Genomic DNA, 26,896 nt, shown 5'->3' with positions numbered 1-26,896 from the left:
CAAAAGCACACTGTAAATACCAGCGAACAAGAAAATCACAAGTTATTGCCACTTGAAAAGTGAGAATTTCAAATATCAGGAAACCACTGTAACAAATTTAATGGCCTATGGCGCTAATTTACGTATACCAACTTAAAAATGTGAAAGAAAAACAGAAAAAAAAAAGAGTCAACAAAGTACAGAGATATTCCTACTCAAACTCTCAGAAGCAATAATTACAGTCGAATGGAATGTCTGAAGCATTGTTTCCTCTCTAAACTAAATATGCTGGTAGGCTTGCGTTCACATACTGATAAAGGAGACATTTTATTTCTACTCTTTTTAATCAGGATGATTTAAATAACACTAAATAATTTACTCAAAATACTTTTAAATATAAATTATAGATCTTAAGAAGGTGCTGGAAGACCCTTACGTTGTATGTTGACAGAAGAAAGAAAGAAAAAAAAAAACTCACCATTCATAAGAATTTCTTCTACTGGGTATCCTCTACTACAATGTACACACTCCATACATCCAACTATATACTTTATTGACTTTTCATCATAGCCGCAACTTCTCACTCATACCTTTCTTAACTCTGTTGTTACTTAAGCACAAACACTATTTATATGCTCCATTAACAAACTTCTATACTTCCATAATCCGGTTAGTACGTAACCCCTCTGTAATAACTCCATAACCCTAAAAGTTATTCTGTCCATTTGTGGCTAAGTAGTTCCGTGTTCGATGGCGGCTGGGGATGTGTGCCTCGGATACAAACATACGATGTTCAGGGGGATTAGGAATTATCTTTCTAGGGTTTCGGTATCTATGGCCATTTTACTCCGTCAAATATGAGAGATGACGGCTGTCAGCGATCATACTACCCGGGGAAGCGGAGAAGGAAGGAACCGGCCTGGGATATCAATGTTAAGTACCATCCCAGCATTTGCCAGGTGTAAATAAGGAGAAGCCATGAAAAACTCACTCGGGATGGCTGGCCTAGAAAGTGTTTTATACCTTTTCGACCGAATGCCTCTATCGAGTACCCTGTAGATGTTCAGATCTCACTTTAAGAAATATGTCCCGTCTCATGTAAAGGCATTAAACTTCAATTAATAAATCAATTCACAAAGTACTGGAGGACGGTGGCTCACTGATCTATTTCTAGTGGGAGAGATTACTAGTTCGATTTCATTCAATATCAACTTGAATTGAGAGCACTATCAGTGAGTTTTTCTAAGTCCTCACGTTTCCTTCAATATTCTTATGCTACTAATTCTTCCATAATCATTCAATTACGTTATCGCCCGACTCTGTTAACCTACAAGACATAATTGTGGGATGTTACGATGTTTTAAAACAATCATTCAATGTCCCTTGATGTTACACATCTAATACCTTACAGAAATCAGCTAGCTGAACGGTTATAAGGACTTGATTTTTCTTAATGCTGGTATATATCGATGTAAGTACAGTTTGCCAATCCACTATCCTGCCAAAAATAAATACATACCCTCAGGAATAAGACAAGTGAATAGCCGATAAATATGTAGGTATACCTAATAAAAGCACTGTTTCCTTTGATAAGTATATGAATTCATATCCGAAATTTTAATACGTAAATTGGAAATTTGCAGCACTCAACCATAAAATGAAAAATAACTTTTATAATCACGGATTCAATTGCTACATTGTTTTCAGTTCTACACTTGAAATAAACGTTTAGAAATCATACCAAGTTAAGACAAAAGTGTCTTCATTATAGTCGGGCATTTAATCTATTCCTTTGTTACAAATACCATGGAACTACTACAAGCAAGCATAAACGCATGAACAACCTGGAAGTAGTATATAAGCAATGTATACAAACGAAAGCATACCTGTAACAACATAGCAGCAACTACGATTCTAACTAAACAGGCGGTGAGAAAATTCTACTTTTCAGTATAGCTATCTCTATTGCACATTAAAATCACATTTAAAAAATGCAGTTATTCTCGTTTCTATGATAGGTTATATCACGAAGAAAAAGTGTTAAGGAGCAAGTAGTACCTAATCTTTACCTGCAATTTGTTTATCCGGTCAGACTAGACCAAGTATCAATTTTTGCGAAATTGAGTTACTCATACCAAAGTACAGATAATGATGTGAATTTTCATCTGGCAAATTTAATATAGTTACTAAATAAATTTCACTGTAGTTGGCCTTTCCTGCAAATTACAGTTGTTAATCAAACTTTCTTTTTCGTTTTTCTCAAAACTTTAAAAATGCTGGCTGGTCTAATCTGCCTGAATACCCTCCAATTCTTCGATAGTTACTGTTAACTTGCACAGCCGACGACTTCACGTAAACATTCTAAAGGGTGTCCCAACAAGAGCGAAATATTTAATATGCTTAATAGCATGCCTTGTTGAAGAAGGGGGACAAATATTTTAACATCATTACAGCCAACATCCCGATGGCAGAACTTTCTTTGTCTTTCTGCGATGAGCTTTTGTAAAGGAGGAATTCTGCAAAAATTTTCTGCAGAAGAAACACTTGTGATTCTTAAAAATAAGCTTTATGTGAGTAAAAAACAGTGCAAACTATATCAATGCGAGTAGTCCGTCCATTTAATACATCTATACATAGCAGGCATGTTTTTATTCTTTTCTGTTGGCTACTTTTCTCTCCTCTGGCAATTTTTTTGCACAAGCGCGGCAAATTTTCTGCAATCACATCGCAGATCGCGACATGTTCTACTATAGGGGCTAACATGAAGAAGAATGCCACATTTGTTTTACGCAACATGTCTTGCACTTGGGTTCGTAAAGCTGTTATTACAAGTGACCGTGTGGTGTCTATTTTGGGCTGATAGAGTGATAAGATCGTACTTCTCTACAATGCGGCAATAGGAATATCATGACAATTACTGGAGAACGGTTGAGTTGATTTTAGTTTAGCGTCCCTTTCAGCAGCGAGGCTATATGAGACGTGGACCTACTGATTAACGTGGAATCCGAACCACATGAGCTCCCGCCGGGAATCGAACCCGGGTCTCCCACGCCAAAGGCGCGTGCTACTGGAGAACGGTACCGCAATATAATTACCAGTACTTTTGTGACTACATTTGAACGGAAGTGGTTTCAAGATGTTACCTCTCATGATACCATTGTCTTGTTGCGTAAGGAATTCCCAGACCAAACCCGGGATGATTAGATCTGGCCAGCTAGGTCATATGACACTCCTTGTTACTACTTCCTGTTAGAACTTCTGAAATCTCTAAGGTATAGGTAAACACTAAACAGTGCGACAACTCAAGGAAGGAATTGAACGTGTTATCAGCAACATCAATGAAAAAGTATGTGCAAAAGTAATTATAAATTTAATCGAAAGAATAAAGCCCTCGTAGAGTAAATCGTCCTGGCCTGAGATATATATGGCAGATGCTATCTTTCATTCTTAAATCGGAATAATTTTATGTCGCAATATTGTGATATATATTCTGTGATATTGAATCACATTTTCGTGCAAAAATCAGACTTTTATATGCGGATATGGAGCTCTCTGGGTTAATGTTTTGAAATGGATTTTGGGTTAGTATTTCAATGTGTACATTGCAAAGAATAATAATACTAATTAAAACACTATTGCAATGTTCTTTTATATGCAATATGTGTTGGGAATATGTTTTTGACATTGTGAATAATGAACTGAAATTACATTCCTAATGCACTTATGGGTTGCTATGTCCTTTCGTATGCAATGCGTTATGAAGATATTTTAACATTCTAAAAAATTGAAATTACGTTTGTAAAGCATTTATAATATATGCATAAGTTGCAGGAAAATGTTTATACTAACATTTATTTTTTTTTCTTGTATTTTACTTTATTGCATTTCATATATATATATATGATCTTTTCCCGTTATGTCTTTGAAGCTTATCTATTTTCCTTTCTTGTCTAATAGAATAATGGTATTGTATTACATATAATATGTTAATAAGGCAACTGTATAATTGCAATCCTGTATGTCTTTTACAAATAAATAAATATTTATCCGCTGTAATATAAAAATATTTATCATTTTGTAAATACATATTATTTTATTAAACATATTAAATCGCTCGCTTTCAATAGGACACCTTTTAAAAGGGATTATCCATTTCCGTTAGCTATACAAATTGCTGTCATGCAATATCTGTTTCTCTTACGGTTTATACTCAGTACTGGCACTCTCAAACTATATCGTACTTATTTCTCTCCACTTCATTACCAACAACATTGACAGCTACTACAGAAGTTGATTCATTTACATTGAGCCTAAGTAAATATGCAACTATACCGCACATGCGCAACTCATCGCCCTGAGATTCTCGTGAGGCAAGTAACAGTATCTCGTTAGTCACGCAGCACATCAGTGTGGTCGAGCGTAGTTTGATGCAGTCGAAATTAACAGATTCTGGAAGAGGTTCATTATGGTCCTTTCCGGTGCTGAATTCCGGCATCGCACATCGTAGAAAGGTGTAAATCGCGTAAGATACGTGTAGGTCGTGCCACTGTGATGAGTATTATACGAAAATATGCGACACCAAGTCCTGGACATACAACACCGACGCGAGCAGCTAGAAACCGGCCTCCAATGAAGAGGATCCCACCGCAATTGCATGTGGTTCGGCGTATGGTGACCTTCGGAAAATCTCTCAATACAGCGTTTGATGGTCAGCAAACACCGCATATAGCAGGTGACAATCAATCGTACCATTCACAGGGATTTATGCTTCACGGTCGTTCGCAAGTGTAGCGTGCACAATCTGAAACCGTGTTATTGGACTAAGCGAAAAAAGAACTGCAGGAGGCTGTATCAACATCGTCTCGCAGGTGATCGGAGGCAGTTTGTTGTTATCCTTGATGAGGCGTGAACTTACCTCACAGACTACAGTAAAAAGAAGTTCGTGCCATCACATACAGACCTGTTGACGCCAAGGGGCGAAGGCGTCCTTCCGCCAGTGTGCAGTTTCCCAAAAGGGTTCATAATTGTGGCCGGTTTCTCGCACAGGGGCAAACTGCGACTCCGAAAGATGGAGAGAAAGGTCAAAATCAACCTATGTACTACCAAACTAATGTCCTAACTGAAATGTAGGCCTACCAGCATGAAATTCCAGCATTGTACCATCGAAATGCCAGTCTAATTAACTATTGTGCTTTCGGATTCTTCAAGCGGCACCTGTTCCATCGTAGAGTCCACGACGTCTCCGGCCTGTGGAAAGCTTGTAAAAAGGAGTAGGGTACAATACGCACGGTACTGTTGCAACGCTGTCTCCTGTAATGGAAACTATGGCCTACAAATCGAACACTACCAGGTGGTCAGTGGCGTATTTACGATTTTGTTTCGGGGAGGGCTTTACTAACTTTCGGGGGGGGGGGCTTTTCCTGAAAATGTGAACATTCTGCAAGATATTTCATATACTTTACTATAGTAAGTAAGATTTCGGGGGGGCTTAAGCCCAGAAGCCCCCCCCTAAATACGCCACTGCAGGTGGTATATTAAAAAAGGGCATGTCCTAGGTAAGAGACACACTTAACCCTTAACGGTTCACTATCTTTTCTGACTGTTTCCGGCACTGCTTGCAAAACAATATATCCACAGACTACCTTACGCGTAAAATTTACCAGAGTTGTCACCAGGAGGTAATAGCTTCTCTGGATCGCGGAAAGTATGTACACAAATAACCAGAAGGAAAAATACCTAAAAATAATAGTCTTCAAACGCAATAGGCAAGATCAAAATATGTGTAGCCAAATGGTTACGAAAACTCGTTAAAGGTTAAAATTCAGCTCAATATATATATGAATCAACCTCCGTATCAGATTAATGGAAATAAGCATATAATAATAATACATATTTCCACTAAAAGGCATTAATACAAACAATTCTATCCCAAAACAAAATGTTAACTGAACTTCGCACAATGAACGAACAGTTAAAAAAAAGCTATTCAAACTACAGCAACTGTTAATAAGGAGATCGATCAGTTAAATTACATTACATATTTTTTTTAATTCATCACCTACATACCAAGACACTAACATTTTAGATAATCTACGTGCATATATATTGTTCGTGCACTCCATTGCATAACAAACAACAGAGAGTGAAGACACTAATAAACATATATCGAAACCTCCTACCTCACGGAAGTTAAATTGTAAATTAAGCTGCTTTATATTAGCTGGAAAACTGAACCTTTCGCTTCCGTAACTTTCAATATGTTTGTACCATCGATAAACATGTGATAAAGTCACTGGAGGGTAACTGGAAATACTTTCAAACACAAGAGTATCTGCTTGGGTAGGCAGAAATCCTTCTATATAACTTTTGTCCTCTAAATATTTATTTAGAGCTTCCAACTCAGTGTTCAAAGAGCACCTCTTTTCACCCATACTAGCGGATATAAATGTCCAACATATTCCCCATTCACCCTATTCCTGAAACAAATTAGAAAATCATTCACATTACACAACTTGAAAACATACTTGCACATGTTATTCTGCCTGTACAAGCATGGGTGATATATGTCAAAAGCTTGCCAGTGCTACAAAAGAAAATGTGTGTTTACATTCTAACATCCTTCCATATATATATATATATATATATATATATATATATATATATATATATATATATATATATAAAACGATCAGTTCACTCGTATTTTATTTGTTCATTAATTTGTTTTTATACAGTACAAGCGTGTATGGAACAGAGTTTCTAAAGGAAAAATACTTTATCACTGCTGGGGAGAATCAACACCAGTTTGACAGAACCAATTGTTTTGTCACTGACGAACAACCTACAAAAATCTGTATTCTGTACATCCAGATGGCAGAACTTTCTTTGTCTTTCTGTGATGAGCTTTTGTAAGTCAAAACTCTTCTGCAGGAATTCCAAAATAAAAAATCAAGATGATACTATCATGATTTTATTACAGCGTTACATGAAGCATGGTAAACAGTTTCCAGCGATATCCCTAGTTCGAGTTACAACCTGTGAAGTCACATTTTTTGAAAGAGTTTTGCCAAAAGCAGATTTAAAATATGTATGATACAACATATTTATGCGAGTCGTCTGTGCATTTAAGACACCTACCCATAGCAGGCATATTTTTATATTTTTCTGTTAGCTATTTGTTTTTCCTCTGGCAATTTTTCTGCACAGGCGCGGCAAATTTTCTGCGGTCATATCGCAGATTGCGGCATGTTCTGCTATGGGGCTCTACATTTTTATTACTTCAATTCTTGTGAGTTTTATTAAATTTTGTACGTACATTTAAAGTTTGTATTCCTAATTAAAATACCACTTAAGGATTCATACTCTATGGTACTTACTTGGAATGAAACTATGGAATTCCCTTGTCGCATAAAGGGAATTCGTGAACACCCACTTACGTTTCGTGCTCTTAGCACTAGTTTTTATTTCGATTTCTAGAAAGGAAGTAGACAATTTTGTAGAGTAATGAAGTGGTGTAATTCTATAAGGAATAAAATCTCCTCTTGAACTCACGATTCAAGGGGCAGCGTCCTGACTGAAGATTTCTTTACCTTCCCTTAGAACATGCAATGTAAATGCCACTACCTTAAGTCAGGAGCAAGAGATGGAAGAAAATTGCTTTATTAACTCCTTTAGCACAAATGCTGTCATGTACATGTATTATCAATTATGTTTCCTTTAAAGTATTCTCTTTTTCATGTCCAGAGAGTATCAAGTTATAACAAAATGCATTTTCCTTTCTTTGCATTCGACAATATAAGTGATGACACCCTTTCAAGTTTGGGCTTGAAATGAAGCCGCGTGTTTAGGGGTAGCGTAGAAATATTTTTGTCTTTCTTCAGCAGAAGTAGAAGAAAAAGAAAGTTTATCAGTATTGTTTGTTGATATCTTAGGTCCACAGTTCATGAAAATAAATTAAGAATTGAACATTATGGCATTTACCCCACTTCTCTCTCCATTCCTCTCCTTACACTCAGAAAACTTTATATGATTTAGTTCTTAGACAAAGAAGGGAAGCGAGTGTTGTTTTAGATGCTATTTACATTGATTTGTTGCATTTTTATTAGCGAATGGAAATTGGGTGGTGTTAATTCGAGTGTAATGTGTGGTATATTATCAGGATAAGAGTGCTGTTACTGGGCTCGATTCTCTGACAGTATCTTATTTGTATTGCAATAAGTATGGATTTTTCCATATTTATATAAGAAATTTTCTATTCATACATTATCAAACAAGATTACGAAATATTTTTCTCTCTCATACCTATTCTAGATATTGTAGTTAAACTTGGCACATGTATTACAAACAGATCATATTTTTCGAAGTGGATTGTATCTGGAAATGAAACAAACTCTTTCAGTTTAATGTTCTACGACTATGCCTTTTAGGCTAAGGGAGACTAAGCAAGTGAATGATGATGGAAGAATCGGTGGAGTGAGAATGTGGGAGAAAACGGGAGTACCCGAGAAAACCCAGACACGATGTTGTCCACCACAAACTTATTCGGCCGGAGATCGAACCAGGGAGTCCACACCAGAGGTAAGGGTTCTACCATTGAGCTACCGTGTCCTCCTGAATTATATTCGGATATCCTTCAGAGAGCGCAAAACTTAACAAATGGCATTTTTTCTCATTTTACCCCAAATTTCCCTTCTCCCGTACATCACGCACATATACGTATAGTATCATTTGAAATGAAATGAAATCTTTGAATTTTATGTCCCACGGCCATGTCGACTAGGCTAAAAGAAACGGTAAACATGAAAAATTAATGAAATGGTGGAATGAGGGGAGGAAACTAGAGAATTCCGAGAAAACTGACACACACGGTGTTTGTCCATCATAAAGCCCACTTGGCGCCAGCTGAGATCGAACCAAGGACCCCACACATCAGAGGTGAACGCTCTAGCACTGAGCCACTGCGGCCCGGTATCATTTGAAAGATTTGAAGATAACGTATGAGTCATGATACTCAGACGAATAATACTGAAGGAGTAGCTACGTAACTGAAAATCAAAAATTTCCTCTTAAAATGCAGGAATTTAAAAGGTCTAATTAAGAGGAAAAACTTAACGTACATAACTGCGGCTACCAGGTGAAAGGGATAGTTAACTGATTTTATTTACATGCGTTTCAATTAATAATACAGCCATCCACAGAGTGGGGTCAGCCCGTACTCCAATAAGGTTAATGAGCAAGATATCGATCTAGCGCAAATCTCATTGAGCATAGCGATCCCGCAGTCGCTAGTGTGAGCCTCATTGAGACTAGTAAGCGGGTGAAGCAAGTGAGTGTGACTCTGAACCCGAGTGAACCTTGATTACAAAATGGCCAAGGGGATAATGTATGAACCATGTAACATATATAAAAACAAATTAATTCATTACAGTGTATATCACAATAATGGAACAGGTAGTATTGGTAGTATAGTTATAGTGCATTGCCTGTCACCTGAAGACCATTACTTAAATGATCCATGACATTTTATTTAGATGTGACAGATAGTAGAATAAAAGAAATTGGATAAAAATAAAAATAACGTTTGCATAATAATACTAATTAATTATTTTGAATAAAAGAAACAATTTTGTATATATTAAATATTTAAATAACAAAAGATAAAAACATAAATACACAAATACTATAAGGTATGCAAATTGTCGATAGATAATTTTAAACTGTTATACTATACTATACCATACATTAGTGATATATATATATATATATATATATATATATATTAATTTATACTTGATGTCCGGACGACTGTTACTCCGAAATTTAATGACGAAGCTGTGAACGCTGGAAGAAAAATGATGCGAATGACTGCTGTAGATAGAATGATGATTCGGTTGACTTTTTTATATTCATAAATTTCCTTGCTTGTTTTAATTGTTTTTGCTTGTTGAAAATTTTAACATTGTGTTTCTGAATTTTGGAAGTCCAAATAATAGTTTCCTAATAAATATTGTTATTACATTTAAAAATATAAAATGTTAATTATCTTTTTTTTTTTTTTTTTTTTTTTTTTCCCAATTTTTGGGAAAAAAAATATTTTTTACATTAGAACGCTATCAAATGTTTTTATGTTTTTAACTATTCTCGCAAACAACAGATCACAAATGTGCATATTAAGATCAGTTAGATGTTATAATTTTCGTTCTTGTGAAAAAGTTTATTTTCCAGTTCACACAACTTTGGCCTTAGGTTAATATCACTTTTGGCTGTTTTAATTATTTACACACATTCCGTGTACGCAAATACTTGCACTGAAGAGTATGATTTTAAATTTCTATTTTGTTTCTTTGTATTGTCAATTATATAGAAAAAACTTCATGCATTATAATAATAAATTACTTATATGATACATCACACTCGGATGATTAGTTTGATTTTACTTTGAGTTTAGCGACCCTTTCAGCAGCGAGGCTTTATGAGACGTACACCTACAACTTAACGTGGGATTCGAAGCAAATGACCTTCTGTCGGGAATTGAACCCAGGTCTCCAACTTCGGATGATTAGAACTGAAGCAGTAGCTATTTAACTGAAGTCAACAACGCCCTCAAGAGACGCAAAAATCTAAAAAAGGTTAACTGAACTTATAAAAAGCTTTCTTTATTAAAAAAAAAAAAAATGATCTGTGGAGTTTTTAAAAAGTCCTATCTTAAGTCGTCAATTTCCTTTCTTATAATATTTTTGTTTGGTTTGATTTCGTTTAACATCCCACAATTATGCCTGCTAGACTAAAGGAGACGTGAAGCTACTGATTATACTGGAATTCAAACAACTTTGGTCGTTCAACTACACCCCCACTGGGAATCGAACCCGGGACCACGCGAACCGGTCATCAATATAATATATTTGATGGTTAAAGGACCTTTGTACATTTCATAATCATACTATACGCCACTTATTCCACCAGATATGCTAGAAAAATTCGATCGCCTCCCGATCTCCTTTTCAATGCAACTACTTTAGTTCTTGTGTGTGTGTAATTATCCAAGTGTAGTGTTGGTAAAATAGAGGCAGATCTTTAGGAAAAACGTTTGTAGTGTATTTAATTTAAATTATGGTATTACAAAAGAAAGGGAAAAAAAAAGAATATCCAAACAAACATCGCTATGTTGATTCATGTTCATATTCACTTATATGAATAGACAAACGTCATGGTACTAAAACCATCATAGAACCTCCTTCAGCTTGAATCATTATCCACAGCTGCAGATGAAATGATTCACTGCGCTATAAATGAATCTGGTGCCTTGGATCATTGGAATCGACAGAAGCGCGACTCTTCAGACCATATTACATGCTTCCAGTTCGCAACAGTCCAATGTCTGTGCTCCTGAGGCCATTAAAGACACGCAACTTTATGCGCCGCAGTGCGTGGTACTCGGCTCCAAAGATGTTAACTTCGCAATATTCTCTCGGAAATTGGTGAGGATGGACCTGCATTCACGGACTGCGTCAATTCCCGTTGGGATTGGAGGAATCGTTTTGGGTTAGCATCTTTTTTGTTACCACAGTCTTGGGGCCGTTTTGCGTTCACATGCCTGTTAAAATCATTCCGGCTGATATTTAGTATCTCCCCCAATCTTGCACGTATATGATTTACAGTGTGTTACTTTACAAAATATAGCTGAGCTAGGGACAGCTAGCGAAGGGAGTTAGAAGCCCCCAGTGCCCTTGTATTTCTACCTTTATCGCAATTTAGACAAAAACATGGTACTCGGTTCTGGAACTATAAAACGAATTGGGGGAGATACTAAATGCCATCCATCATTCCCTGTAGATATTCTGGAGAGTCTACTTCGATAAGCCAACTGACCAGGCTTCATTCGTTGTGTGCTTGCCTACGAGCAAGCCCGAACACCCATTCTCACATTTTCGCTTCGATAATCTTGGCAAGCTATTTCCATACAGCAACTAGCAATAATCACTCCAGTTAACAACAATGGTCACGCAACAGCAGTGATAGATCATTTAGTCACGTGTTACTAGTGGAACACAATCTATAATTATACACATGCTTAGTTCATAAGAGACTTGTCACCGGTTATTGCTTTAGTAAGATCCACTTCCTTTGTAACGGTAGCATGTTTCATTTTAACAATCTCAACTACTTTTCAAAATATTCATTTTCGATTGCTTTTAGTTAAAATGACTTAAGAGCTGTATCCACTTTTTTATTATTTTTCCACAGTGGCAAGGAACGCGTATTGAAAAACGAATTGTCCTCACTGGATATTACTCTTCTCGGAAGGTAGAGAATCAGTTCATGTATCTGAGCATCTCCATAGCAGAACATGCCGCGATCTGCGATGCGATCGCACAAAATCACAAAATTTGCCGTGCATGTGCAGATTTTTTTTTTTTTTTTCCTTTAAGCAAAACTCTTTCAAAAAATATGACTTCACAGGTTTAACTCGAACTAGGGATACCACTAAAAACTGTTTACCATGCTTCATGTAACGCTGCAATAAAAGCATTATAGCATCAATATGATCTTGAAGCTTTGCTGGCGTCTACTATTAATCCAATGTTCTCCGGACTGCTGCCAGAGTGAGTGTTGCTGTGCTGAGCTTTCGTTACCATACAGCGGCAACATCTTCAGAGCTATGTGTTGAAGTGTGGTGGTCGTACAGTTTATATTATGGTCTTTAAGAATCGCTGTGTTCCTATTGGTTGTTTTTGTTGGCCAATGGCGTGCTCTGATTTTGCTGGTGGAAACTGCTCTCTGATTGGCTGATGGTTCTTTTCGTACTGAGAAGCTGGATCCAGATGTCAGGTAGATGATAACCTTCGTCTGTGTTGATGGATGGCTTGTATGTACGGATGAATAGAGATTCATGTATTTTCCTGTCCCAGAACTGTTTGCTTTTCTTTAGTACTTCAATTTGGTCCCACATGGCCATATGATTGTATTGTATGCATTGTTCGGCTATTGCAGATTTTTCAGGTTGTTTAAGTCTGGTGTGTCGCTGGCGTTCTTTCATTCTGTCTTCAATGTTCCTTCCCGTTTCACCTATATAAGTGGCGTTACATTCACAGGTGATCCTATAGATGCCTGGTGTCTTTAATCCCAATGAGTCTTTTGCAGTTGGTAGTAAACTCCTGATCTTCGGTGGAGGGCAGTGTACAGTCTTGATGTTGAATTTCTTCAATAGTCTTGCTAGTTGGTTGGAGGTTTTTCCCATATATGGAATAACTGCAATATTTTCCTTGTCTGCCGTGGCGTCCTCTTTTGTGGTGCAATTTCTGCTACTGTATTTTCTCATGGCTGTGTTGATCTGTTTCGACGAATATCCGTTGAATTTGAATACCGTTTCCAGATGAGACAGTTCTGTGCTTATATTATCTGGATCTGCTATTTGGTATGCTCTGTGTATTACAGTATTTAACACCCCCATCTTCTGTGCAGGATGATGAAAACTGGTCGCATCGAGGTAGAGATCAGTGTGTGTGGGTTTCCTGTAGATTGAATGGCCTAGACTTTCATCTGGTTTCTTGTATACGAGTACGTCCAGGAACGGGAGTCTTCCTTCTGTTTCTGTTTCCATTGTGAGCTGGATGTTGCGGTGTATAGAATTCAGATGCTGCAGGAATTCGTCGAGTTTCCGTCTGCCATGGGGCCATATGAAGAATGTGTCGTCTACATATCTGTAGAATACTGTAGGTTTGTATGTTGCTGTTTCTAGCGCTTTGTGTTCAAAATCAGAAACTCCAGCCATTTGGCACAACTACTACACAACATCAAGACAAACACAGATGACATACTCGTCAGCTTTGATGTGGTTTGTCTCTTTACGAGGGTACCACTAGAAGATTCTATTCAACTCCTGGAATCGCACTTCAGCAAGGATGTAGTACATCTCTTCAGACACACCCTAACGTCTACCTACTTCAGTTACCAAGATAATTTCTTTGAACAAAGTGATGGTGTGGCAATGGGCTCTCCTCTCTCTCCAGTAATAGCGAACTTCTATATGGAGTATTTTGAACACAAAGCGCTAGAAACAGCAACATACAAAAAAACCTACAGTATTCTACAGATATGTAGACGACACATTCGTCATACGGTCCCATGGCAGACGGAAACTCGACGAATTCCTGCAGCATCTGAATTCTATACACTGCATCATCCAGTTCACAATGGAAACAGAAACAGAAGGAAGACTCCCGTTCCTGGACGTACTCGTATACAAGAAACCAGATGAAAGTCTAGGCCATTCAATCTACAGGAAACCCACACACACTGATCTCTACCTCGATGCGATCAGTTTTCATCATCCTGCACAGAAGATGGAGTGTTGAATATTCTAATACACAGAGCATACCAAATAGCAGATCCAGATAATATAAGCACAGAACTGTCTCACCTGGAAACGGTATTCAAATTCAACGGATATTCGTCGAAACAGATCAACACAGCCATGAGAAAATACAGCAGCAGAAATTGCACCACAAAAGAGGACGCCACGGCAGACAAGGAAAATAATGCAGTTATTCCATATATGGGAAAAACCTCCAACCAACTAGCAAAACTATTGAAGAAATTCAACATCAAGACTGTACACTGCCCTCCACCGAAGATCAGGAGTTTACTACCAACTGCAAAAGACTCATTGGGATTAAAGACACCAGGCATCTATAGGATCACCTGTGAATGTAACGCCACTTATATAGGTGAAACGGGAAGGTACATTGAAGACAGAATGAAAGAACGCCAGCGACACACCAGACTTAAACAACCTGAAAAATCTGCAATAGCCGAACAATGCATACAATACAATCATATGGCCATGTGGGACCAAATTGAAGCACATAAAAAAGCAAACAGTTCTGGGACAGGAAAATACATGAATCTCGATTCATCCGTACATACACGCCATCCATCAACAGAGACGAGGGTTATCATCTACCTGACATCTGAATCCAGCTTCTCAGTACGAAAAGAACCATCAGCCAATCAGAGAGCAGTTTCCACCAGCAAAATCAGAGCACGCCATTGGCCAACAAAAACAACCAATAGGAACACAGCGATTCTTAAAGACCATAATATAAACTGTACGACCAGCACACTTCAACACATAGCTCTGAAGATAATTCACATCTTCAAAGCCAGAGACTTCGGTGATAATGCAGTAATGCTCAACCAATTCAACGAACACGAAAGAGCAGAAGGTCTCGCATCAGAAGAAGAACTGACACCCCAGCTTTCCGGCCCTTTCAAGGACCAGACGCCACCGCAAACAGAAGAAAACAATGAAGTCAACAAACCGGCAGACGAAGAAGAGTTTACTCCACTCAAAGGCAGGCACACCAAGAAGATGAAGTAAGATCCACCATCCCAGCAAGAAGACTCGCAAACGAAGAGGAAAGAAGCTCTCAAGGGAACACAACAAAAGAAGCCAATATTCACGTGTGTTGTCAAGAACGTGCCAATCTCCACAGATGTAGAGAACTTCAAATCTGAGTTAAGGGAACTAAAGATCAACTTCACTAACGCAGTCAGGATACAAACCCAGAAGGGACCGGCACCTTTACTCAGATTATTCTCAGAAGATCCTGCTCAAATAAATAGACTGATAGCGCACGGAATCACCATAGGGACAGCACATCATCGAGTCGAAACATCCAGAGCACCGCCACGGCCAATGCCGTGCTACAAATGCTATCAATATGGCCACCAGAGAGCTCAATGCAAAAACAGAAGAGTGTGTCACCGTTGTGAGAAGGAACACGAAGACTTGTGCAATAACCCCATTAACAATAATTTCTGTGCGACCTGCAGAAAAACCGGCCACAGAACAGGAAATGCCAACTGCCCGAAAAGACCACACCACAATAGATCCATGGCCGTGAAAAAAATCACAGAAAAGCAGCTTACTCAACAATAAGCAGCAAAACCCCAAGGAAAAATGGACGATGGCCCTAATAAGGACCAGAGCAGCTCAAAAACAGAGAATCGCAACGTCAGCAAGGAAGAAGAAGCGAAACTGATGCAACCACCAGCAGAAACCCTCCACGATTGGATACAAGCAGCTATGTTCAGTCACCAACAACATGATCACATGGATAACTTCAGTTCTAACACTAACAACAGAACCAGCCAAGCAGCAGCGACTAAACAAAGCAATACACGAACCTACAACCAAAATCTTCCAGCAGTTTATAAACCCTATCCTAACAACAGATGAACAGCTATACGTTCCTTCCCTACAATGATTCCCAGGAGCCAAAGCAGAATAAATAATAATAATAATAATAATAATAATAATAATAATAAAATCTGCAGACAGGTGACGACTCAAGCAACCGACCAAGGATCAAGAAGATGACCAGATTTGCATGTGCATGTTTAAAAAATAACAGAATCCCCTACTAACAAAACACTCCCCAATTAAAGACATTCTTAACACATTAATTCAATACAGATAAATAATTATTTAAACACAGTAAGATACTTTACATGGATTTTTGCCACCCCTTCAGTGTGGTTTTGCCATGTAAATTACTTATGCATGCAGCATGACCGATTTAGGGTTTTTTTCCCCTGGTTTCCAGGTTTTTTGTCCCTCTCTCAAAACATAATCAACCTTCTCTCGCGCTTTCCTATCTTCTTCTTTACCCTTCTTTCTTTCTATCTACACAACTATAGATCCGTGGAAAATGTCTCCATCTAAGATAGAAGTCGCGACATACATCCCCACCCGACAGATGGTTGATGCCTTACTCTCTGTCAGGACGCGGGCTTAACTGAGGGGCGTCCTTATTTATAATTTTTCTGTTTCTGTTTCTGCCGCTGATGGTAACGAAAGCTCAGCACAGCAACACTCACTCTGGCAGCAATCCCGAGAACATTGTATTAATTATAGTATCTTCTTGATATTTTATTTTGGAATTCATGCAGAAAATGTTTGACTTACAAAAGCTCATCAGAAAGACAAAGTTCTGCCATCGGCTGAGCATTAAGAGAACCACACTAAATGCGGATTCTACGAACTCTATTAGAAAAAAAGAAATCATAACACTTGCTGGATACTTCGACTGTTTAACAGTATACGCAAGTCTAAATTCTTAACCGTACATGTAATATATACTGGGATCTTTATTATTTCAATAATTATTGGAACTTTACGCCTTCCATCCTTGTTAATGTAGCATTTTTCTTCACTAGTGTCTGACGTAAATGTTTAGTAAATAACGTAGATATTTAGTATCTCCCCCAATCTCGTACATATAAGATTTACAGTATGTTACTTACTTTACAAAATATAGCTGAGCTAGGGACAGCTAGCGAAGAGAGTTAGAAGCTCCCAGAGCCCTTGTACTTCTACCTTTATCACAATTTAGGCAAAAAAAAAAAAAAAAGTACTCGGTTCTGGAACCATGAAACGAGTTGGGGAGATACTAAATGCCATTCTACTTCAGGGGGGCTAGTATAAATAGTGTGGACTATAGCATAAAAACTGCAGTTCATAAAACGCGAACCAACTTGTGCTAGGAGGTCATTAAGAAAGCATGAATGCTATTGAGGGCAGGAGCGCAGCAGCGGCAGCCCGAGCGACAGCAAGGGGTTGCGTCTGTAGGGAGCAAGCGCGTCAACGACGGAGGCTGTACACATAAACGAGGACAGTGGAAAAGAACACTTACGATATTTTTCACTATCACTCAAAATACATTTCAGTATGCTGTGCACTGAAAGAAATAGTAATTGTTTAGAGATGGGAGGGGGGGCAACATTAGTGAAAAACTGAACGATTTACAGGAGAAATGAGTTGATAGTGATGAGAAAATATCGTACACACTTTTTTAAAGGCAGTAGTTAAAGGTAAGTGAAAGTGATTGCCCATTTTATGTCGAGAAAAGAATTCAACGAACCCCTGCGGGCCTGGTAACCCGTTCCTACTACTACTTATACTATGGATCTGTATAGCGAAACTGCACATCTAATTGGCATTTATTCCGAAGTTGGGCGTCCGCTTTCGCCACGTTCTTACGCTCGTATCTCCTTTCCACATTTTCTGCAATTTGTTATTAGGTTCATTAATCCGTGCTCTTCACAAACTTTTAAAAGATTTTGCTCGTTATCAACGTATTGCTTCACAAATGTTAAAACCGTCAGTTCATTGCCCTTGTACATTCGCCATGTTGATAACATAAATGCTCGTTTCTTTCCGTTCGGTTACCTTGCGCCAAGTAGTTCCCTCCGCTCGCCATATAGTCTTATGTTTATAACCGCTTATATATAACAAATAAACAGATTTTTCGAGACCCTTATATATTATCAAGCACACAAACGATCAAATTATCCATCTCTTTCCTGTAAATTTTAAAAATTTTGCTGGAAACGGACGCCCAACTTTGGAATTTAACCCATCTAATTTAACGTATGAACCCATAAAACGCCCGAATCGGAATAGAATATCGCAAAAAAAAAAAAAAAAAAACTTGATGAAGAAAGTAATTATTTATATTCACATCATTCCTTCACGAAAAATGTTTCAAATCGTATCTTACCATAAATTTTCAATTTGGTAGAACCGTCTGCTCGAGTGAACCCGTGCAATCTTTAGAATGACATTACGCTTGTAGCGAATAACCTCATGTTAGTGGAATTATCCATGAGCAAGCTGGTGTTGACAGGTGGTTGGTCTTGGTCTCAGAGTAGGTCATCATGTTAAGACTTAGATTTAGTTTCGGCTAGGTTCCATATTCCTGGAACTACTCTGCAGCACTTAACCCGGCAATTTAATATTCGTCTAGCCTGTACGAAAAATTCAACATACTGTAAGCTACTAGTCGTCTATTCGAATTTTGACCCAGATAGTTCTATTGTATTTCTCTATATACTGTATTACAGCTTAAAGTGTACAGCTAGCATATGTGTTTCACTTACTTTAAAGCACACAATACTCTCATCAAACCAAACATAATGCACATTTCAAGGAATACAAGACAAAAATATGCTAGTTCCTGTCAGTTTTGTTGTACACCAAGCAGACACGAAGAGATCATTTTCACTTTTCGCTTCCACTAACAGATTGCGAATAATTTACGTTTCGTTTCAATTTGATATTATGTTATGGCTTCTGAAATGCTTGAACTCTAAATATATATATTTGTTACCTGTAGAATATTTCTTCCTTGTACCAAAATAGTACCACGTGTCACATCTTCGCCCTGAGCTCCTTGCATCCAAAACCGCAAAGATTCTAGCAAACGGATGTTTTACACATCCAACCAAATCGTTCCAACAATCTCGCCACCAGATAGCGTTCATGGGCTCATTCTATCAGAATATAGCCAATGCATTCTGTAACTGTTTCCGCAAAATTTGCAGATAGCAACACCACCAAATAACCCAATAATTAAAAAACAAACTAAATCTATGGTCTATGGAACCCGGAGGTTCAATGCCGCGTTCACAGAAGTCTCAGTTCACAATCTTCATCGACTTCTATACCTAGCCAACTGGATCCAGTTTCTACTTTGTATTCCTATTTCTGCGAGATCCATCTTAATATTGTCCTCCCATTTGCGTCTAGGTCTTCCTAATGGTCGTTCTCCGATTGAACTTTCACTTAAAACTTTAAAAGCGTTCATATTTTCTTCCATTCTAGCTATATGGCCTGCCCACTAGAACCTCCTAGATTTGATAACGCTAACAATGTTCAGTAAAGATATAAATTATATAGTTCCTTGTTATGAAGCTTCCGCCATTCCCCATTCCCATTCCTCTTGGGTCCGAATATTCGTCATAATAAGTTGTTCTCAAATACTTTCAGTCTACGTTTTTCCCTCAGAGTAATCAACTATGTTTTGCAACCATACACCGCAACAGGCATGATTATAGTTTTATATTTTTTTAAGCTTCAAATTCCTCGACAGAATTCGTAACGACAAAAGATTTTGAACTGAATAATATGAAATCCTTGCTTTTATTCGACATTTTTCTTACACTAAATAATTGTAACTGAAATGTCAACTAGCGCCAAATATATATATATATATATATATATATATATATATATATATATATATATATATCGGGTGTTGCAAAATAAGTGTTACAACTCTTGGGAGGCGACTCCTGCCATTGAGACAAGAAAAAAAGTTCTCTTCAACTTTCTGCTATCGGACATAGTTTCAGATCTACAAGGTGCCGAAAGCGTGGGAAAATGACTTTCGGACGCCAATAGTTCGGAAACTATCCAACATAAAGAGAGCGGGTAAAAAATTCACTGAAGAAGTCATACCTGCTCTATTGAATTTTGCACGTTTCACAATCCTACCGTGCACGCGCAAGGGATTCCCCAAAGGAACGTAGGGAGTCCCGGATAATCTGCCAAATGAAACTTGGTCTAAATGGATATGAATTGATAGGCTTTCTACCAGGTAACAATAATTCGTTTGTCTTAAGTCGATATTTGGAACAAATACAAAATGGCGGATACATTTATGCCCGTTGTGTGTGGTTGCATAATCGCCAGGTACGGATGCTGGCCAACAGTGACGTTCTGAGTATTAATTGTAGCGAATTTGTACTCAAATGCTCTAGAAAGACATCTGGAGTGTCGGTAGAGCATAACAGATGAAGCAGGGTGATTAACATGTGTGGAAACACTTAACGAAAAATGCCCAAAAATGCACTCATACTCAGTAAACGTGAGTTCAAAGCGTCGGAAATGTAAGGATTAGCGTCAAGAACATGAAAGCCATTGCCAATTCAACAATAATATTCCTTCAAACCGATGCAATATGATGTGCACGGTTGCATACCAATACGTATGCAACAACTGAGGCCAAGTTCAAATTGTGCAATGGGCTCAGTAAGAAACTGTGTAAACTAAATGAATGTCACTAGTGGGATCGCATGGTCGATATTGAAATGTGGCCAATGTGTGTGTTGATATCAACATGTAGCTAATGAACAAATGCCAACATGTCGCACTACTGCTGGGATACCATCGCACGTGCGAAAACTAGGAAAATAACGTTGTACATTCTGCTATTACATCTGGTGCACCTTTTGGTAGAACGTAAGCTCTTTGTTTGGGACATTGTCCCACAGTCGACATATATGAAAAGAAATATCTTAATGCATGGTTCAAATTCTGATAGAGCGTGAAAATAAGAAACTTGTATCATGTCCCACGTCTTCTGAAACATATGACGTACTCGAAATATAGGAAAATACTTCCAGAAATTCGTATCTTACACACAGTGCACATGCCAAGACAAAGACAAAAATGAACCGATTTGGCACATTTAACACTACAGCTGGAACACCATACATATGGAAAATAAAACGACATGAGAAATAGGAAGAAACGTCTGAAAGTTCTGATTGTTTACAACTGTGCAGTAGGAATAACAAAATGAAACACACAAGTATGTCGGGAGGCTGTACAAGAGGGCTTGCCAAACAAAGTGGGTACTCCTCAAAGAAATGAATACAGAGAAAGTGCTGCTTCGAATCTCAGGGCTAGAGCGCTCGCGTTTGCTCGCGTGGTCGCAGTTTCCAATCCTACTGGGAGCCCATGGCCTCAGATTCAAGACCCGAGTAGTTATTTTCCTATTTTTCCCACGTGGGACGATGCCCCGGCAGTAGTGGGAAATGTTGACATTCGTTCATTAGCTACATGTTGATATCAACACACACATTGGCCACATTTCAATATCGATCATGCGATCCCACTAGTGACATTCATTTAGTTTTTCCCAGTTTCTTACTGAGTCCATTGCACAATTTGAACTTGGCCTCAGTTGTTGCATACTTATTGGTATGCAACCGTGCACATCATATTGCATCAGTTTGAAGAAATATTATTGGTGAATTGGCAATGGCTTTCATGTTCTTGACGCTAGTCCTTACATTTCCGACGCTTTGAACTCACGTTTACTGAGTATGAGTGCATTTCTGGGCATTTTTCGTTAAGTGTTTCCACACATGTGAATCACCCTGCTTCATCTGTTATGTTCTACCGACACTCCAGATGTCTTTCTAGAGCATTTGAGTACAAATTCGCTACAATTAATACTCAGAACGTCACTGTTGGCCAGGATCCGTACCTGGCGATTATGCAACCACACACAACGGGCATAAATGTATCCGCCATTTTGTATTGTTCCAGATATCGACTTAAGACAAACGAATTATTGTTACCTAGTAGAAAGCCTATCAATTCATATCCATTTAGACCAAGTTTCATTTGGCAGATTATCCGGGACTCCCTACGTTCCTTTGGGGAATCCCTTGCGCGTGCACGGTAGGATTGGGAAACATGCAAAATTCAATAGAGCAGGTATGACTTCTTCAGTGAATTTTTTACCCGCTCTCTTTATGTTGGATAGTTTCCGAACTATTGGCGTCCGAAAGTCATTTTCCCACGCTTTCGGCACCTTGTAGATCTGAAACTATGTCCGATAGCAGAAAGTTGAAGAGAACTTTTTTTCTTGTCTCAGTGGCAGGAGTCACCTCCCAAGAGTTGTAACACTTATTTTGCAACACCCGATATATATATATATATATATATATATATATATATATATATATATATATATATATATATATATATATAATTTTACGTTGCGTTGATGCAAACTGGTATAGAATGAGGCATCCATTGTAGTGGTAGCTGGAACCGGAATTTCTTTGAGACATCTTGATTTGCTACTCTTCCTGCTTTGATCATTTCTCTCCCCCTCCCTCGTCCAGTGATCCTCTCCGTCTTCACACTGCTTTCTGTTCTTGCCTTTCCCAGGCAGTATCACACTCCCGCCCTGATCCCTCTCCCTCAATTCGTTCCTCTATTGTCCATTCTCCTTATCCTAAATGGTGGACTAGGGAATGTCAGCAATGGATTTTCCGACGGCGTCAAGCCCTTAAAGCATACCTCGCCACTCGCTCCTATTCCAATTTCCTGGTATATCAACAAACTCAAGCCACTACGACCCGTATTCTTCAACAAACCTGTCGTAATGCTTGGCGACAATTTTGTTCCAACCTACGTTATAGTTCATCTTTGTCCTCCATTTGGAAATTTTAGCGGTCCCTTCGTGACAAGACGTGTCGTCCTCCCTCTGGTGAATCTATTTCCTCTCCCTGGCTCCATCAATTCCATTCCCAGTTAGCACCATCCACGTGTCTCTTCCCTCCTCTCTGGCTCTCTCCTTTTTATTCTCCGGAACCATCTACCCCTATCCATCTTCCTTTGACTATGTCTGAACTTTCTCCCATCTTATCCCGTCTACCCAATTCTTCATCTGGCAAAGACGGCATACATTACCGACACCTACAACATCTTCCTCCACTGTACTAGAACTTCCTACTCACCTTATTTAACTCTGTCTGGTCTTCTGAACGAATTGCCCCTCCGTGGAAAGATTATGTTATTATTCCCATCCTCAAACCCACAAAACAACCTGGTATCGCTGAACATTACCGCCGTATTGCCCTCTCCTCATGTCTTTTAAAGGTCTTCGAACATCTCCTGAAACAACGCCTCCAATGGTTCTTTGAACACCACCTTTTATTTTACAAACAACAATACGGTTCTCGACTTGGTTCCAGTGTTTCTGACTGTCTGTCTGTTCTTATCTCTGATATTTGTCTTGCTTTTTCCCGTACCCAGTTTGTTTTTGCCGTCTTCATTGACCTTTCTCAGGCTTATGACTCTGTTCCCCTTTATGATCTTATAGATATACTTTGGCAACAAGGCATCCTTTCGAAATATCTCCGTATTATTTACAACCTCCTGGTCCAACGCACATTGTATATTCGCCTCGGTTCCGAACTCTCTGAAGGTCGCACCACTTCCCAAGGTCTTCCTCAAGGATCTGTATTATCTCCTCTTTCGTTCAATCTCTTTCTGGTCCCTATTCTTCGCCAAACCAGTAACACTGTACGGGTTCTTTCCTATTGTGATGATTTAGCCTTCTATAATAATTCTCCCTCCCCTCAACTTGCTATACCCAACTCATTTCAGCTCTCACCACATTCTCCACCTGGTGTTCCCAACATGGCCTAAGAATAAACTGGAACAAAACCTCCTTTCTAGTCTTTACTCGCAAACGCACTCCCGCCCTACCCTCCCTTGCTTTTACCGGTATTACTCTTCCTCGCTGTCCTTCTGTTAAATACCTCGGAATCGTCTTAGACTCTTCTTTACGTTGGACCCCCACTATCACCTTCCACATCAAAAAAATCATCCGTTTTACGTTTAATTCGTTCTATTTCCACTTCTACTTGGTCTACAGATTTCCGTGTTCTCCTCCTGTTATATAAACAGGTTTACTTACCTATTTTAACGTATGGTGTTTTTTTTCTATCTCCTTCTCCTTCTAAAGTCTTTAAAAAAATCCAATCCCTTCAATATACTACTCTCTGCCGTACTCTTAGCCTTCCATCCACCACTGCTGCTACTGCGCTTTATTCTGAGACCCGAGTTCCACCTTTAGTAATTCAGTTGAAACACTTCTCTGACAAATTCTGTCTTCAACGTTTCCAATTTACAGGATCCTCTCTCCTCCCTAAACTCACTCTGCTCCGACACCTTCATACAGGCCGCAAACGTTCTCCATATTTCGCATCTTTCCCTTTTATATACACCAGCTACCTAGGTCTTGCACCACATCTGTTACACATCCAGCGCACGTATACACTCCCTTGCTACTTGCACGACTATCCAGTTTTTTCCCAATCTTTTCCTATCATTTTTCCCCAATACCCTCCCGCCCATCTTTTCCCTTCCGTATCTTACCAACATTGTTTTTCCTCATCCATTCCTCCTCTCCCTAAGCACACTGTTTATTTGTACTGCGATGGTTCTGGCCAGGGCTTGCATCTTGAATCAGCCTTCTACGATTCCTCTCTTCAGCAATGTTTCAGCTTTAAACTGCCCCATTATATCTCTACTTTTCTCACTGAAGCTTATACCTTGTTTGCGACTCTTCTTCATTCTCTACAGCATCAGTATACATCTATATGTATCGCTACTGATTCTAAATCTCTCCTCCAATCTCTACAATCTTCCCCTTGGACTTCCAAATCCTCCTGGCTTCTTTATGAAATCCGTTTTCTTCTATACCGTCGGACTTCCCTCAACTATACTAATTGCTTAATTTGGTCCAAAGGTCATGTCAACATCCTTGGGAATTCTCTAGCTGATGCCGCAGGCCGTTTCGGAGCCCTGCACGGCACTCCCATAGGTCTTTCAATCTCGCCTATTGACCTTTTTCCACGACTTAATACACTTCATTATCAACGTTGGACTGCTTATAATGACTCATGTACAAAGGCACGTTGGTACTGGCACCATCCTTGTTCTCTCCGCTCTCCATCTTGGTTCATTCAACATACTTTCTCTCCCTCCCACCTCCATTTTCTGCTCCGTAACAGACTTCATATTCTGTATACTCCCCAACGCTTATATCTTCTCCGAAAACGTACTACTCCACTTTGTAACTGTGGTCTCGATACAGGCTCCATCGATCATCTTATTTTCTCTTGCCCTCTCTATCAACAATATCGCCCGCCATTTCTCTCTATTCTTCATAAGTTTCACGGTTCTGGTCCTTTTAATGTAGATTCGTTCATTTTCACCTTATCCCCACCTGTTCCTACTGCCTATTATCTTTATTTACAGATCTACGTTATTTAGCATCTTATAAGCATCTTTAAAGATTCATCTCAAGTCATCATCTGTTTCTTTTGATAACACCGTCTATAATTGCCGGGAGAGCGATCTTCGCTAAGGCAAGTTGCAACCGCAGAAGTAGATGAAGAAGATTTGCTACCCTCTTTTTCAGCTTGAAATTTCAACATTCTTCTTGGTCATTCCATTCTCGATTAGAGTGTGGGTTGTCATTACCTGTATAACTTCCATTTACACTTGGTTTTATCATTTTGCCCTTTAAGCACGAAGAAAACAATCTCTGAGCTTCAAGAAACCAGTTAACTAAATGTAATTATTTTTAAGTAAGAGCCTACCGACAATTGCATATACAGAGTGGCCCAAAAGAAGGTATATATATTTCTGCATTGATCACGCATGACATTCTAAAGCGTTTTTCACAGTCCTTTGCAACTTTCAAAAACAAACCGCGTAACTTGATGTTGTATCACTGCGCGCACAACTATTTGCTGATTGGTGAAGAGGAAATTGTTTCGTCTGTTTTCCGCAATATTTCTGCTGCAGCACGTGCATGTATTTCTGCTACTGCGATGTGCATTACTCGTCTCACTCTCACACCATTGCTGTGATATTTTCCCCTCCTTTAAGAGCAACTGAACATTGTTATTTTTCTCCCAACTGTAATTATAGATGAAATTACAATGAGTTATGTCAAATTATGAACTGAACGATAAAGAGATGGCGCTGGTATGTAACAGCAAGCATATTTATCATTATGGCAGGTTATTTCCTTTTCATCTAGTACCTACATCATTACGCATATTCATGAAAAACAGATGGTACTTTTCCCCCTTAAGTTCAATTTATTGATGTGCTTTCTTACATTGTATAGCATGTGAATGTACACATAATAACTTCAGTACTACAAAGTAAGTAAATAAATATTCTATGAGAACATTACAATTAGCTATTATAAGTCTTAATTTTCTTCAAGTGAATTGAACAACGTTGATATCTTTTGATAAAGTATTTGCTTTTCTTCTGCACGTACGGGTATGCCTTGTTTATGTTTAGTGGAATAACAAGGAGCAGCAGGTAACCTGCTGGCTTCCTTGGGCGACATCTTTAAATTGTGTCGCGCACTTCGTGTGTTTTGTCATTTGTTGTAACAGTTTTCTCTTACAAATTCGATTTTGGTTCAAGATTTCGATCCCATATAGATACATACTTTGAGTC

At 38.6% G+C, this 26,896-nt stretch overlaps 1 protein-coding gene across 2 annotated transcripts in view; it reads right to left on the bottom strand.

Moving 5' to 3' along the window:
* TyrRS (Tyrosyl-tRNA synthetase) overlaps nucleotides 1–19,311 on the bottom strand; it is a 70,211-nt gene extending 50,900 nt beyond the window's left edge. Inside the window, exons 1-2 of one of the 2 annotated variants that reach the window (XM_081759815.1) lie at nucleotides 19,152–19,311; nucleotides 6,159–6,455 (exon numbers count right to left, since the gene is read on the bottom strand). In XM_081759815.1, the coding sequence (XP_081615941.1) occupies nucleotides 6,159–6,410 (252 nt within the window). In that variant the 5' untranslated portion in view covers nucleotides 6,411–6,455; nucleotides 19,152–19,311. The remainder of the gene's footprint in view (nucleotides 1–6,158; nucleotides 6,456–19,151) is intronic. The other variant, XM_081759816.1, reaches the window with a different exon arrangement.
* Nucleotides 19,312–26,896: the final 7,585 nt, after the last annotated feature.

Source organism: Thermobia domestica, chromosome 5, assembly GCF_964235325.1.
Source record: "Thermobia domestica chromosome 5, izTheDome1.hap1.1, whole genome shotgun sequence".
Taxonomy (NCBI): domain Eukaryota; kingdom Metazoa; phylum Arthropoda; class Insecta; order Zygentoma; family Lepismatidae; genus Thermobia; species Thermobia domestica.
Note: the sequence above shows the minus strand (reverse complement) of the source record. Positions and strands in the feature narration are given on the sequence as shown.